The sequence below is a fragment of the Vombatus ursinus genome, unplaced genomic scaffold (genome assembly GCF_900497805.2).
Source record: "Vombatus ursinus unplaced genomic scaffold, bare-nosed wombat genome assembly UNPS02014811.1, whole genome shotgun sequence".
Taxonomy (NCBI): domain Eukaryota; kingdom Metazoa; phylum Chordata; class Mammalia; order Diprotodontia; family Vombatidae; genus Vombatus; species Vombatus ursinus.
In genome coordinates this window covers 13,352,234-13,368,277 of record NW_020954589.1, presented here as the reverse complement: position 1 = coordinate 13,368,277, position 16,044 = coordinate 13,352,234, and the positions used below count along the sequence as shown (strand labels likewise).

The following is a 16,044-nucleotide window of genomic DNA, read 5'->3' as shown; positions in this document are numbered from 1 at the left end:
TTCCCCAGCTCCGAGCTGCCTCGGGAGGGGGGCGGCGGAGAGAGAGTCGCTACATGAAAAAGAGGAACTCTTTAAACTTATGGATGCAATTGAGTAACTGACCAAGGCTCCGTCCGACCCTGGGCACTAGGGACCAGGGGCGGCTGAGCGACGCCAGCTAACAACCACGCGCTGACCTGCCGCTTCAGCCCAGCCCCGCCTGCATCGGGAAGGCAAGCTCGCGGAGGCGGAGTCGCGCATGCGCATCACGTTCTCGACCCCCCCCAGCCTGTTCTCCTAGTCTGAGGCGCCGCCGTCGCCGCCGCCGTCGCCCCCAGGGAAGGAGTCTTGGACCTTCTCCGCCGCCGTCTTTTTCCGGCAGTTAAGGGCGCTTCCTGTTGTCCTGGCCTTCCCCAATAGCCTCTTTCCCTTCTCCTGAGGACCACCCCAACAGCCGTCGAGAGGCTCCTCCCCTCTTCCGGCAGGCTGGCCGCCGCCGGGGGTCCTGGCCTGACGACGAAGCCAGCTGGGAAAGACCGGCGCCGGGACTCGATACTGCGGCCCGGGGGGCTCTGGTGAGCTGCCTCTTCCTTGTCACCCTCGCCTCGCGTCCCAGACCTCCCCTTTTCCGAGCCCCGCGCCCCCCTCTTCCCCTCCAAGCCCATCTCAGCCTCCCCTTCTCCCAGCACGGCTTTCTGCTCCCCGCTGTCTTCTGTGTCCCCTCCCGAGCCACCTCTGACCCTCTTCCCTCCCAGCCCCACTCCCTGCACTCCCCCCACCTTCCTTCCTCCCTGCTCCCTTCCACACCTCCCCTTCCCCCTTCCACACCTCCCCTTCCCCCAGCTCCGTTCCCTCCCTCTCCCCACTTTCTTTGTCCCTTTCCAAGCCTGCCCCTACCCTTCCCTTCTCCCACCTCCCATCCCTCCCTCTCCCCACTGCCCTCTGGGTCCCTTTCCAAGCCTGCCCCTACCCTCCATTTCTCCCAGCCCGCTCCCTCCCTCCGTCCACCTTCTCTGACCCTTTCCAAGCCCTCCCCTTGTCCCAGCCCTGCTCCCTCCCACTCCCCACCTTCTTTGCCCCCTTCAAGCCCAGCCTGACTCTCCCTTTTTCCCATCCCCGCTTCTTCCTTCTTCAAACCTTTCTCTGCTTCCTTTACTTGCACCCCACTCCTAAACCTTCCCTCCTCTGAACCCTGCTCCCACTCACTAAACCTTCCTCTCTGCCCTTCCAGTTCTGGTCCTGCTCTAACTTTCTCTTCTCCCAGCTCCCTCCCCCCTCTCCAGACCTTCCTCTGCTCCCTCACTGAACTGCCACCCCTTTCAAGCTCCCTCCCTATCAAGATTTCTTCCCTTCACTGCACTGCCACACCCCAAACATCTTTTCTCAGTCCGTCTTCTCTGCCTTCGTTCACCAACTGACTCCCCCACCCACGCTCTTAGCCCCCCACTTATCAGATACCTCCCACTCCCAGCTTTCTCTTTCCAAGTCCTTCTCAAACTTTCCTCTACTTCCTCTCCCAAAACTGATTCCCACGGGCAAGTACCTCACCCCCTCCTCCCAAAACTGCCCATTCTGAGCCCCTCTCAGACCCTGAGACCCCTCATACGCTGCCGAACCCAGAACCATACCAGTTCCCAGAATTTCTCCCACCTACACACCCTAGCAACTGCTCCCACCTCTGAGAGCACCCCTTCCCAATCTTCTTCGAGTTTTCTCTTTCTTCCCCAGTTCCAAACCTTTCCTTCTCCCACTACTTCTCCAGACCTTTTCCTTCTGTTCTTCCCCTCACTTATCCTCCTAGAATTACTACCACTTCCTAGGCACCTCTCCCTTTCACCTTTCATTCACCCCCTACCTCTGACCCCGAGGTTTCCATTTAGAATTTCCCCTCCTAATCTTCCTTTTCTGAACAACCCCAAACTTCTCTTGAATTCTCCTTTCTCTTCCTCCAGTCTCCCTATCAGATCAACTGTTGTGATCCCTCCTCTTTGCCCAGTCCCTGACCCCGCCTTCCCTTCTGTTCCTCTGCAAACCCTCCAACTGCTTCCTGTTCCAGTGCCCTCCTTTCAGAATGACTTCTTTGTTGCCCTCTCAACAACCAAGGCCCTCTTCACCCGAGCCCCTAGCCCATCTGTGAAATCCCCTCTGTACTACCCCCTTATTCTCCAAATTTTCATTTGTTCTGTATTCCCCAACCCTCCACACCCTCTGAATGCTCTTGATTCCTGTGGAAGGGAGTAAATACCCAGTCTGTTCCTTGTTTTTTCTCTTGTCTTCTCTCAGTTCTCCTCTCCATATTTTAAACTAATTATGGTAATTCCCTTCACTACCTCCAAGTCTTCTTATACTATATACTTCTTACACTATATACTTATACTACCTTTAATCCACTTCCCTTTCCCAGGTGAGCATTTTACTGGAAAAGGAATGTTTCAAACCCCCTACCCTTCAAAGCCTTGGTACTTTTGGGACTGCCTACTTCTTCCCAAATGTCTTGTTAATTTTTAGGATACCAGGCTTTGGGTTAGAGAATGGGAGGTAGGAATGGTTATAATAGGAAATGTAATAGTACAGGTGATTTTGTTAAGGAGATAAAGAAAATAGAATAATAGCTGATCTTTATTAAATTCTTAACATAGCATTATTAGAAACAACTCTGTGAGGTAGAAGGTACAGATAGAATTCCCATTGTTTAGATGCGGAGACAGGCACAGAAAGGTTACAGGACATAGACTGAGAGCAGAAAGGGATCTTAAAGGTCATGCAATCCAATTCTCATATTTTACAGATGAAGAAAATGAGGCTTGGAGAAGTTAGATGACCTGCCCAAAGTCACACAGGTAGTAAGTGGCAGAAACCGATTTGAAATTAGGTCTTCTGACTACAATCAGTGTTGCTTCCATTCCATCATGCTGTCTTCTCAAAGGTTATGTGCCTTGACCAAAGCCATACAGCTGCTAAGTGCCAGACCTGGGATTTGAATCTCTGAGCAGAGGAGGGAATGCAGATAAAATCTTGAGGGAAGGTGGGTGTCAGAAGGTGTATAGAAAGGGTAGTCCTGACCCTTCAGTAAGGAATGAGATTTAAAGGATTTTTAAAAGCTGAAGAACTAGGGAAGGGAGAGGAGTATCCAATTCTCACGTGCCTAAGAGGATGGCTGTTGAATTGCATGCTTTGATCTTGTAGATTGGAGTTATGATTTCTTGAAATCATTTGTTTTAACTAATTTTGCTTTCACTTATCTGTTTACATGCTGCTTCTTCCCTGTGTACATAAGCATTTTGAGGACAGGAATTTTTTCTTTTTTGTCTTTAATCTCCATCTCCTAGCATAGTGTCTACCACGTAAAGTAGGAGCTTAAAAAATGATCATTGAATGAATGAAAGAGATCCTTCTGTTATTCAGAACATGAAGGCAGAGAAGTGAGGGTTGGAATGAAGGAAATGCTCTATCTCCTTGTTCATTATTGTACCACTCCCAGGGAAGGATGGATTAGGGGAAGGGTCACTTAAGCTTTGAATCAACCCAATCTGCATAAGAAAAAAAATTCCCTAAATTGGAAAAAAAAGATACACAAACTTATATCAGCTAGATATTAGCTTATTTTTTACTTGTGTGATTGCAGGTATTCTGTCCTCTAACTCTTTATGGCTACCAGTTCTCTTCCTCATCCCCCTTATAGATCTTAACAAGGATCTTAACATAAGAGAAGGGAAATCAACAAGTATGCTTCAACAGGTGTTTGAATGCTTATTTTGTATAGGAGTTCACTGTTTATCAGAAGAGAATAAGTATACACACATGAAATATTTAAGTGACAAATTAACCTTTGATGAATGGTTCTTTATATATAATATTGGCCTCAGATGCAAAGCAATATTCTAAGTGAGGTGTATTCAAGATTTCACTGGAACTGTGTGGATACCCTGGCCAAATGCAGATCCCTGCGCGTCCATGCTTTCTCATTCTTTAAGTCTTGGCCATGTCATACCATAAATCCCACACAGGGGACTAACCCTTTAAGTGTTTCTTAATATAAAATAGCTACCAGTGCAGCTTTGGGTTGTCTGTTTGTTATTCTTCACGCTTGATATGTGACTGACTTCTTCTTTCCCAATTATACATCTCTTTTATATCATTTACATCAGTCCTTTTGCACAGTTTGTTGGTTGTATGCTACAGCTTATTTACCGGGCTATTAAAAATAATAGCTGACATATAACATTTTAAGGTTTTTCAAAGCACTTGATATATAGCATCTCACACAATAACCTGTATTTTTTTTTTAATTTATTTGGTCTAGGCAATGGGGTTAAGTGAGTTGCCCAGGGTCACACAGCTAGTAGGTGTTAAGTGTCTGAGGCTGGATTTGAACTCAGGTCCTCCTGACTCCAGGGCCGGTGCTCTATCCACTGTGCCACCTAACTGCCCTGATAACCTGTATTGTTAATCCCATTTTACAGATGCTGAAATTGAGGCTCAGGTCAGTCGATTTACCTAAGATTGAATCTGATTGCCAATAAAAATCTGAGACAGGATCAAACTAAAACCTTTGCTGACTTAAGATCTGGCCCTCTTTCCACTATATCACACACTGCTTCTTATAAATCTCAGGGATAGACAAGGGAAATGTTTAGAGTAAGTCTAATATACTGACTGTCTCTGCTAACATGACAGGGTTAACCAACTTGATTTTTAGATCTTTTGACCTCCTTTGGAGCTTGATGTTTCTCCCTCAGTATTTTTCCGAGAATTTCATCTAAATGTTTAGAATTGTAGGATTTGTGTTTGTCTGTATCAATGATTCACAAGTTTTTTGAAGTTGTTACCAATTATTGTTAGTGGTTTTCCTCTAGATGGAAAAAAATCATATTGAAAACCCCCCCAAAACATCTCATTTGCCTCTGACTCTTTTTTCCAAAAGAAAGAAAATGTTTAATGAAATAACCATCATACCAAAAAAAGCTGAAATTTTTTTTCCAGAATAAAAGTGTGTGTAAAGATTTCTCCTCTTAAAAAAATTTGAATTTTAATCGAAAAAACAAACCCTTTAGTGTATCCATGAGGTTAATTAGCATCAGGGAGACTCCTTCCAATGGTTCATATTGTAACCCTTCCAATTTCTTTAATCCTGTGTCATTCTTTTCCATATCTTTCTATAAACCCTCCATGGAGGATTTACCCAGAGTACCAAAGGCCTTCCCTAATTCTCTTAATGTTTTGTGGATACTAATGCAACTGTATCAGGTGCTCCTCCTTGATATGTGACCAATCTACCTCCTTTCTGGTCTCAGAGAACCTCAGTAATGCTCTTTAGGATATTTCTCCTATATAGGTTATCATTGCCAATATGCATCAGCTTCTCACATCCATTTTCTGTTTTCCTCTGGGTGAGTTGCAATGTGATTCTTCCAGTATTCCATAATTCACAGCTATATAACATGAGTTTTTACGTTCAAATGTTGGTGATAAAAAGATGACTTTTTGTGTAAGGAACAGCTTGGGATAGATGACAGTGCTGTGCATCTTCACACATGTGATCCAGCCCTAGCTACTTTTCCTGTTCAGGTCCCATCAGGTTTCCTTGTTTATTTGTAGTCTTTAAGATATATGTGTTAGATGGACTGAGTGAATTGGTTGCTTTTCAAAACTTCATATCCTAATGTCAGCAATATAAGTCCTTAATTCACTTTATTATTCTCATGTCTATGGAAAGGCTAATTTCTTTTGAATGACCATGGTTTTAAAAAAATTTAATTCAGATTAATTTGTTTTGAGAAGTTTATGATACCCTTCTGAGATAACCAAAGAAAAATCCTTAGGGGTTTTAAAACTAAAATTAAAACCAATCACTCATATATGCTATGTTATGTTTTGTTTGTTGCTGTATAAACTGTAGTAGCTTCTGAAACTATTTTCAAAATAAAATTTTACTGCTACATGCTTGCGACTTAATATAGTTAATTTCTTGATTTCTCTTTTCCTTCTCAGTGACCCATATCACCTACATCAGAGGTATTCTGCCTAGCCTGAGGAGACCTAGAACAGAAAAGGTCAAGGGCTACCAATGGCCTGCAGGTTGGAACATGAGGAAATTTTAAATGAAAGCATTTAGTCCATAAAAGCAAGAGGAAATGCTTTGGCATAAAATCAAAACAGTTTTCTTAGTTTTGGGGAGACCTAAGGGAGTGGGGGGTGGGGAATAGCTACTCACTCACTGAATATGTGAAATTGCTACAGAACAATAGTATATTTTTACTAAAGGTTATGAGGATTGGGTTTAAACCTTGTTACGACTGTAGAAAGAGGAAGTTTGAAGAAAGGTCAAAGGGAGTGATAATGTGGCCTTTGAAGTTTTAAGAAAACTGTGTTTGAAAGTTGGAAGCCATTTCACTAGAGGATTCATAGTGCTTACAACGGTTTAACCTCTTCCCTTATATAACCACCTGCTGGCTTTAAAATATTTAGAAAATAATGTAGAGGGTCCAATGTGGTGAGAGCACTAGACTTGGGAGTTAGAAAGACTCTTGGCTCTGCCATTTACTGGCTGTATGACCTTGGGCAAGTCACTGGCCTTCTCTGGGCCTCAGTTTCTTCCTCTGAAAGATGAGGAGGTTGGATTTGATGATTCCCAAGGTCCCTTCCAGCTCTAAATTCTGTGAGCCTATAGCTGTTTCATACTTTTCCCTTTTCTTTTTCTTTCTTGGAGTCAACATTTTACTGTTTTTGTTTTTCCTTTTGTCATGGCCCTCACCCTTAAAAAGAAGGGTGCCACCAGTGGAAATAGTGCCTTTGTTCTTTAACTCTGATATCTGAAGTAATGGGAAAAATCTGGCCTGACAGTGAAATGATGTCACTTAGTTTTGTGATTTTTCTTTCAAAACCATTTCAGTTGTTAAAATGCAATCAAAGGCACACAGGGCTTAAAATTTCTTCTCATTCTCAGACTGAAGAGTCCCTACACAAAGGCACAAACACACACAGATCTCACATCTGAATTTTAAAAAAGAGAGAGGGAAGACTGAGTTAAAATTTTCCTCAAAAATGTACTTAGTTTTACATGTGGTTTTCATTGTGGGTGGAGAGGGCATAAGAGTGACAAATAAGGAACCACACCCAGGCTTCACAAACCAAGCAGTGGTTTCTAAATTCTTTCTTCTAATGTAGATCTCTGAAAAACATTTGAATTTGCTTCCCTTCTGTAAAAATGTAAGTTGATATATTATGATGAGATAGGTCTGTTTTGAATATCTTGGAGCCTGTATGTATTGTTTATCTTGGCACATTAGGAATGAAAGTGGGGGTAGTTTTTGAGCCTGGGCTTTGAATCTTTTTCCTCTTGTGGGGGTTCATTGCCTGAGTGTGTTTTAAAAAATTGGTGAACTTTAACATTTTATTTCCTAGGTATAACAAATACATGTTCATGCATGACTTTCTAGGATTACTCCTTTTAAATCTTAATCTAAAAAGCAAACCATCTTTAAAAAGCAGCCAAATGATTGGGGGCAGAGGGGAATCTAATAAGCTTTTCACTAAATCATTGATTGTCCCTTAATCTTTACATTAGTCTCTCTTGGTTTTCAAATTAGCTTTAAGTTGAGGTGAAAGGATGTTGATTCAGAAGAAGCTTGAGGGAGAGGGAAGGAGTAAAGTGCTGAAACGTGTTGCTAGGGATGGGACAGGTTGGAGTCTTTAAGCCATCTGGCCAAGAATGAGAACACGAGTTGGCAAAACTGTCTGGAAAGAACATGGCTTTCATTTTAGAAGAAAAATATCTCTGATGTCTTGCTTGTGAAAGCTAAATATTTTCTTTGCAAAATTGATAAGAAGAAGTATGATGCTGTGGAGATGGGGGCAGATGGAGAGCCAGAAGAGCTGGGTATATTGTGGCCCCTACTGTGCCACTGAGAAGCTGCAGAACTCTGCCTGATTTCACTTTGCTTCTCCACACTCCAGCTTCCTCATCAGCAAAGTGAAATGTTTGGTCCTGGTTGTCTCTGATGGTTCCTTCTAGCTCTGAAGTTTTGTGAATCTTTTTATGTGTATTGTAGATTCTGGGGTAGACAACTTGCATCCCTCATTGTCTGTGATAGTAGTCGAACTTATTCATAAACTCAGAAGCCACTTAAGTGTGAAACTTTAAGGATTCTTATCCTAGGATCATTTTCATAGTAAGAAATGGTAAAACTAATTAAACAACCAGTGTCTCCATTTTCCTTGCTTTCCAGCAGCCATGGCAATGACAGGCTCTACACCTTGTTCTTCCATGAGTAACCATACGAAGGAACGGGTTACTATGACAAAAGTGACATTGGAGAATTTTTACAGCAACCTTATTGCCCAACATGAAGAACGGGAAATGAGGTGAAGTATTTACTTGAAGACGTCGCACGTTCTAGATATGAAGTGAAAGCTAGCATAGTAAGAACTCATTGTAACCGTCGTTTGTAGTCCTAACTAATAGCAGTGAGATGTCTACTTACAACAAAAAGGTTTCCACACTTTAGCCTATGATTTGCTTATTTCATGCATTAATCATCAGGTAAACATTCTAATACAGCTGAGCAATTGGAACAATTTCTTGGAGTTCACTGTAGTGTGTGTGTGTGTGTGTGTGTGTGTCTGTCTGTCTGTGTCTGTGTGTGTGCAGACACGTAAATATGAGGTAAATTGAAGATGAAAAAGAAGGAACGGTTGGGAGTGGGAAAGGTCAGGAATCCAAGAAAGTTTGGTAGAGGAGCTGAGTCTTGAAGGTAATGATTTTGAGAGGTGGCTATGAGGGGGGAGTGCACACTAGGTATGAGGTGCTGCATTGGCAAATGCTCTGAAGTTGGACGTGAAATGCTGAGTTTGGGGAATAGCTAGTAGTCTAGCTTGACTGAGACATAGGTGCTATGTAAGCTGAGGCTGGAAAGGTTACAGCTAGTTCTAAGTGACGTTGAAGAATTTGCATTTCATCATCAAAACATTAGGGAGCCCCTGGAGATTTTGGAATAGAGCAGTGACCTAGTTAGACATGTGCCTTAGGAATAGAGATCATTTTGTCAACTGTGTGGAGGATGGGTTGGAGAAGGAAGAGACTAGAAGCAGGAAGACCAAGTAAGTGCCTGTTACAGTAGTTCAGGTAAGAGGTGATGAAGGCCAGAACTAGGAAAGAAGTTTTATGAATTCATAGAAGGGGACAGATGTGTGAAATGCTCTGGAGGTGAAATTTTTGAAAGTTGGCAACTAATTGGGAGTGAGGGAGAAGGGAGAATCAAGATAACTGATAGCACTCTCACCTAGCGTTATTTTCCTCATATACCATGACCTTAGTTTTGGTGCAAAGCTAACCTGCTACGTACTTTTCAGAAGTAGCTGTAGGCACAATTCACTATATGAGCAAAATTCTATCATTTTGGTTATATGTAATTAGACTAGTTCTACATCATTTATTCACTTATTTTTAAAAATTAAGCTTAATTCATTCTGTAACAATTTTTTTTTTAGGCAGTTGGGGTTAAGTGACTTGCCCAGGGTTACACAGCTAGTGAATGTCAAGTATTTGGTCTGAGGTCAGATTTGAACTCAGGTCCTCCTGATTTCAGGGCTGGTGCTGTATCCACTATGCCATCCAGCTGCACCCATTCTGTAACATTTTAAGTTCCAAAATGTCTCCCTCCTTCCCTCCCCACTCCACACTGGAGAAGGCCACTGTTTGACACAGATTTATAAACATATGTAAAACCATACTATGCATACTTCTATTTATCAGATCTTTCTGTGGAGGTGGATATCATCTTCCTTCCTAGGTCTTTTGTAATTGAGTATTTATAATACTCAGAATAACTTGGTTGTTCTCAAATATTCTTCAAACAGTATTGCTCTTACTGTATACAGCATTCCCGTGGTTCTGCTTGTGTCACTTTTCATTATTTCATGAAAGTCTTTCAATGTTTTTCTAAAATCAACCACCTCATCATTTCTTACAGCATAGTGGTATTCCATCATAATCGTGTACCACAATTTCCTCAGCTGTTCTCCAATTGATGGGCTTCAATTTCCTCAGTTTCCAGTTCTTTGCCACCACAAAGAGTACTGCTGTAAAGATTTTAGAACGTTTAGGTTCTTTTCCTTTTCCCCTGATCATCTTGGGAAACAGATTTATTTATTCACTTATCCAATAAATGCTTATTAAAGTATGACTTGCATGCAGAGCATGCATGATGCTAAGGTCTGGACAAGAGAAATTTTCAAAAGTCTGCATCTTACCCTCTTGGAGTTTATGGTCTAATAGTGGAGGGTATATATAAGAAAAGCCCACAGAAACAGTTCTTGGCTCACCAAGTTATACTTGAAGCTTTATAGGGAATACTTTTTTAAACAGGTATGTTCTTGACCTTAGTCTCTTTCTATTATAAAAGAACCTGATTACTTTGATGGAATTCCTCCTCTAATCCCTTAATGTAGCATAACAATGTGACTTTGGTACCTAGAGGACTTTTCTAGCTGAGCAGAAACTCTAGAATGTCTTACCAAAATGGAAAGAAAGGCTTTGAGTATGTAGGTCCCTTGAAAGACTATCTGTCCTCCAAGGACCAGCCTAGCTAAGTTTAGAGACAGAGTTGGTCACAGTTGTCATGAAGACCATTTATAAACATATTTTTTTTGTATATAGGATCTGCACTAATGAACAAAAGAACCCACACCAATTAAATCATGAATCCTTGAAGTACCTAAGAAGTAATTCTGAAAAATACACTGTCAGGCCAGCTTTATACTGAATGAATAAATGTGTGAATGAAGCATTTGTTAAGTGCTTGCAAGATGCATAGCACTGTGTTAAAGGTTGGAAATGCAAATTAAAAAATCCAGACAGTCCCTGCTCTCAGTGTGCTCACATTCTAACAGGAAAGACAACACATGGATCGTTTCAGCTTCAAGTCAGACAGAAAAGTCGTGTAGTCCTTAGGGGGGCAGCACCAAAGCAGATGGTAGTGTTTCTTTGTCATTTCCACTGACAAAATCTTACCATTTTCCGATGTGGGACTTTTTGTTGGTGACAACTTTTCCTTATACATGGAGAAGTAAAATTAAGTAAGAATATACGCAGCCATTAGTAATATGCTCTGAAACCTAGATTACACACACACACACACACACACACACACACACACACACACACAAATATATGTATCTATATATTTAGTTTTGAAGTACATCAGTTTGTATGATAGAATGCGTAATTTTTTAATAGAGAAAAGAACTAAACTATTTGTGAGTAGTTTAAAGTTCTTTTTTTCCTGCAATCAAGAAGTTAATTTTTTGATTCCCCTCACTCATCTACTCCTAAACCATCTACTATAAAAGAAATCCATGCAAAAACATATTCAAGAATTAGGAAAAGAAAGTGAGGAGTTAGAAAACATATAGATGCTTTTATCCTTGCCCTAGGAAGAGGAGTATAGGAGCATTCAATTCTAATTTGCCAGAGAGGATAGGTACCTACTCTGTTGCATCTTCTGGTCTTACAGATTGAGAGTACAGTTTCTAGAACTGGAATTATTTTATTTTGCTTTAAAAAATTTTTATTGATAGCTTTGGTCCTTATATTACCTTTATTTCCAAGAATGAAAAAAGAAAGAAGGAAAGAAAGAAAAAAGCAGTTCAGCAAGACTGATGATTGTGTCAATCAACGTGCAGGATTCTATACCCAGTCTTCTTCTCTTCAGGACCAAATTTGGTCTTCGTGGTTACAGTGTTCAGTTTTGATTTTTGTTATTATTTCCCATTACAGATTTGGAGTTATCGTATATATTGTTTTCCTGACTTGACTTACTTTACTTTGCCTCAATTCGTATAAATCTTCCCCATGTTTCTTTATATTAAATGTGTTCATTTTAACTAAATCTTGTGTGGACTTATACTTCTATTATCTACGTGATGTTTCTCCTCAAAGGACGTAAGCTTCTTGAGGTCAGGGACTGTTATTTTTGTCTTTCTATCCCCAGAGCCTAGCATAGCACTTGGCACATAATGGGTATTGAGTTAACAAATGAATTACATTACCTCAAAACCTGTGCAGGTCAATTTATGGCAGTTGGTTTTAATTCACTTACATATGATGTAATTAATGTCAACCTGTTGATCAGAAGTATACTTGGCTACAGATTTCCAAATTCTCTTCTTATGCATCATGGGGACACCTTAACCTCAAATTCTGGCTGTGCTGCCAAACTGTCGCCCTTTGACCCCCAAGTGACTGGGTTCTAATGCCTCTAGTAGTTGTTGTTTACCATTCTCTTTGCTTGGGTAATGATGATGTGGCAGTGAAGAAGGTGTGAAAATAAAGGAAGTTGATTTCATTTTATGAGAGAGAGAGTATATGTGTGTATGTTGTGTATATGCCTGTTGTGAAAGATTATCAAATACCAGCTGTTTTGTGGTTTGGCGAAGAGGAAATTATGCAATACACACACACACATACACACACACACTTTTTCACGTTGAACAGGATTTTGTGTTAGATTAGTACAATTTACACATTAGTAAATTCAGTACAATGCAAAATTAACAAGCATTAACTTTCCCTTTTTTGGTAGCAAATGTATTTTTGAGGGAAAAATTGGAGCTGTCCCTTTAATCGGTTTTTTAAAATTAGTATAGAAAAATTGGTATGAAGTCTTGTGGACTTTTGAAAGAATATCATCTAAAGGTTATTTCACAATCTTATATGGGTTTTTTTTTTATGTGTGTGTATGTGTGTGTGTCTAGACAAAAGAAGCTAGAGAAAGTGATGGAAGAAGAGGGCTTAAAAGATGAAGAGGTAAGTAATGACTAAACTCCGTTCTTTGAAAACAGTGTGAGAGACCTGGTATACTGTTAAACAGGTTCTTAAAGGGGGCTTACAGGAGACAGTGCTCTCATTCAGAGATAGAAGGACTTATTGGAGCCGTCACATTTTTTTAGCTTCAGTACTTTTATAGGGATAAGATAATTGAGGATCCAAGGGCAGAAAATGACTTTAGTAAAAAGGATAATAAATTGTTAGATTTCAGGATGCCAAGAAGAGGAAGGACTGAAACTAGTAAAATGGAGTCGTAGGTTGCAAAAGCAGTTATTCCCAGGCATATGGAATTTGTTGAAGGAGCCTCTTGTCAGAAGTCAGAGTTCTGGGTGGAAAACTGATGTTCCTTAGGCACACAATTTTGAAGGCATAATTAAACTCTTTTGCCTTCTTTCCTTCCATCTAAAAACATGGAAGAGGTAAAGAAGTCCACTTGACTAATCAAGTGACAGCGTAGAGAGCTGAAGCAAAATCAGAAAACCTGCAGAGAGGACACATGGGGACAAATGATATTGAAGAATTGTAAAGAGATAGTGCTTGTGAGAATGAGTAGAAGGAAATGTTGAAGCAGGAAATGAACCACAAAGATCAGAAAAGAATTGATAGCATTTGATTTGGAATCAGAGGACCTGGGTTCTAATCCAATCTCTGATCTTAATACCTTTGTGACCTTGGGGAAGTCATTTAATTTTAGTTTCCTCATCTGTAAAATGAGGGAATTGGATTATGCCCTCCGAGGTCCCTCACAACTCTGGATTTCTAAGCCTGTGATTAACAGTCTGCTTTTCTGTCTTTGAGATTTACAAAGTGCTTTCTTCATAACATTCTTAGTTATTAACAGAATAGTGAATGGGAGAGAGCTTTGAATTTACAGTCAGATGACCTGGGTTCAGACCCCAGCTTTTCTGCCTACCCCCTTTGTGTCAGTGAGCAAGTCGTGTTTCCTTTTTGGGCTTGAGTTTGCTCCTCTGCAAAGTCTGCTCCAACTCCACAGAAGAGGCAGCTTGGAGAGAGTGATCTGCCCATGACCAGAAGATCCTAGAAGTAGAAAACATTTCAGAGATTACCTTGTCCTGCTGCCCTCTATGCATTTGGGAATGGGGTGTAGAATAGTAACTTAAGAGTCACATGTAGCACTTTAAGGTTGGCCAAGCACTTTGCTTACAGTGACCTCCTCTGAGACAGGACAAGTTGTGTACGTAATTAGAAAAATAGACAGCATGGATATGATGGGTGGACCATATACATCCCAAGGATAGAGGACTTTATTACTGAAAGGGGTTGTCTAATAATCTTCTTTGGAGATACTTTAAAAGTGTTAAGTCTAGTCTCCTCTAAACTTGTTTTCCTATGTGTTTTGTCACAAATTCATTGCTCTTGAGTGTTATTGAGGACTTCTCTCAGACTTGCCTGGTAGCATAGAATAGGAGGAAATGTTGCTTGCAACCTCAGTTCCTCCTCTGTAAAATGAGGAAGATGGATGATAAAATTTCCAAGGTATCTCACAGCTCTTTGCTATTGTAAGGCTTTGTGAGATGTCCATCTGTGGGATGCTTTCATCTTGTGAAAGACAGAGGGAGGGATGATTGAAAAGGATAATGAACAACAATAACCCTTAGTCCATTTTCCAGGTGTGTCAGCTATAAGTGCCAATCTTGTTGAAGTTCAGAATTCTAATTTTACTCCCCTAATTTAACCATTTAGAAGCGACTCAGGAGATCAGCACATGCTCGGAAGGAAACAGAGTTTCTTCGATTAAAAAGAACAAGACTTGGACTGGAAGACTTTGAGTCCTTAAAAGTAATAGGCAGAGGAGCATTTGGTGAGGTAAAAACATGAAACTGCTCAACAATATAATACAGTAATGGTTGTTCATAGCTGTTAACGGCATAAGGTCAGGGGTTGGGGAAGAACATGGTGTGGATCAGGAGGCAGAAGTGCTGCATATGTCATCCCCTGGTAATGTTGTTGTTCAGTCACATCTGGCTCTTTGTGACCCCATGGACCACAGCACACCAGACCCTTTTGTCCTCCACTATCTCCTGGAAGTCTGTCCAAGTTCATGTTCGTTATTTCCATCACACTATCTATCCATCTCATCTCCTGCCATTGTCTCTTTTTCCTTTTGCCTTCAATTTCAACATCAGCATCTTTTTCAGTGAGTCCTGTCTTCTCATTATGTGGCCAGAATATTTAAACTTCGGCTTCAGTATTTGACCATCCAGTGAATAGTCTGAATTAATTTCTTCAAGTATTGATTGATTTGACCTCCTTGTTGTCCAAGGGACTCTCAAAAGTATTCTCTAGCACCACAATTTGAAAGGGTCAATTCTGTGGTGTTCAACTTTCCTTGTAGTCCAATTTTCACAACCATACCTCTGCTTAGCAACTAGTTTATTACTTTTGCCCACATCAGCATCCTGACTACTCTGTTTCCTCTTGTGCTTCTGTTTTCTTCAACTGCCTCAGCCTCCCCAGAAATTCATTCTCATTTGTCACAGTGACTATTTGTGTTGAGTCAGAGCTGTTCATGGTAGTGCTACATTTCCCTGTTTCCACCACCGCCCCTAACCTAGTAGACTAGCATTTAATCAATAAGATTTCCACACATAAAAGAATCTATAGAAGAGAATTACATATGGTCACAGTAGAGAAATGAAATCATTTGTTATTTAACCCATAGGAAAGAGAAGAAACCATCCTTACTTTCAGTCCCTGAAGGCCATATAGAAGGCCATAGTTTGGTGGAGGGGAGAAGGAAGGGGGAGAGAAGATATTGCAGGTAGGCAGAATAGCATTTGGGATAGCCCAGAGTGGTGAGAATCATTTACAAGGCATGTCAAATAGTCTTCTTGACTGGAATGAAGAACGTGAACTAGTGTATAGTCAGTGATAAGAACCGTTAAGTAAGTTGGTCTAGGGGGTATGAAGGTGCTCTGTCACTTGTTTGAGGTCTTTAAAACCCATATGGAATTTAAATTAGATTTTAGACAGATATGTGAAAGGTAATTGAAATTAACATTATTTGTCAATATTCCTGTGTGTTGGTTTTTGTATCTGATAAATGGATTTTACAGTACTGGGGAGGAGAGAACTTAGTTAAATAAAGGTTCTTGTCATAATTACAGTTTGGTAAGGAGATAAGACACCGTTAATAGTATACATGATATATCCTGTAAATCTGAATAAAACACAGTGCCATGCCAGGTCTGGGGGAAGGTTGTTACTGGCAGGGGTTA

At 40.8% G+C, this 16,044-nt stretch overlaps 1 protein-coding gene across 4 annotated transcripts in view; it reads left to right on the top strand.

Annotated features, from left to right (window-relative positions):
* The first annotated feature begins 277 nt into the window (after positions 1-277).
* The window catches only part of STK38 (serine/threonine kinase 38), a 37,543-nt gene continuing 21,776 nt past the window's right edge, over positions 278-16,044 (top strand). Inside the window, exons 1-5 of one of the 4 annotated variants that reach the window (XM_027876431.1) lie at positions 278-554; positions 5,971-6,057; positions 8,211-8,343; positions 12,733-12,784; positions 14,510-14,632. In XM_027876431.1, coding sequence (XP_027732232.1) covers positions 8,213-8,343; positions 12,733-12,784; positions 14,510-14,632 — 306 coding nt within the window. In that variant the 5' untranslated portion in view covers positions 278-554; positions 5,971-6,057; positions 8,211-8,212. Of the gene's footprint in view, positions 555-5,970; positions 6,058-8,207; positions 8,344-12,732; positions 12,785-14,509; positions 14,633-16,044 lie in introns of all 4 variants that reach the window. The other 3 variants (XM_027876432.1, XM_027876430.1, XM_027876433.1) reach the window with 3 other exon arrangements.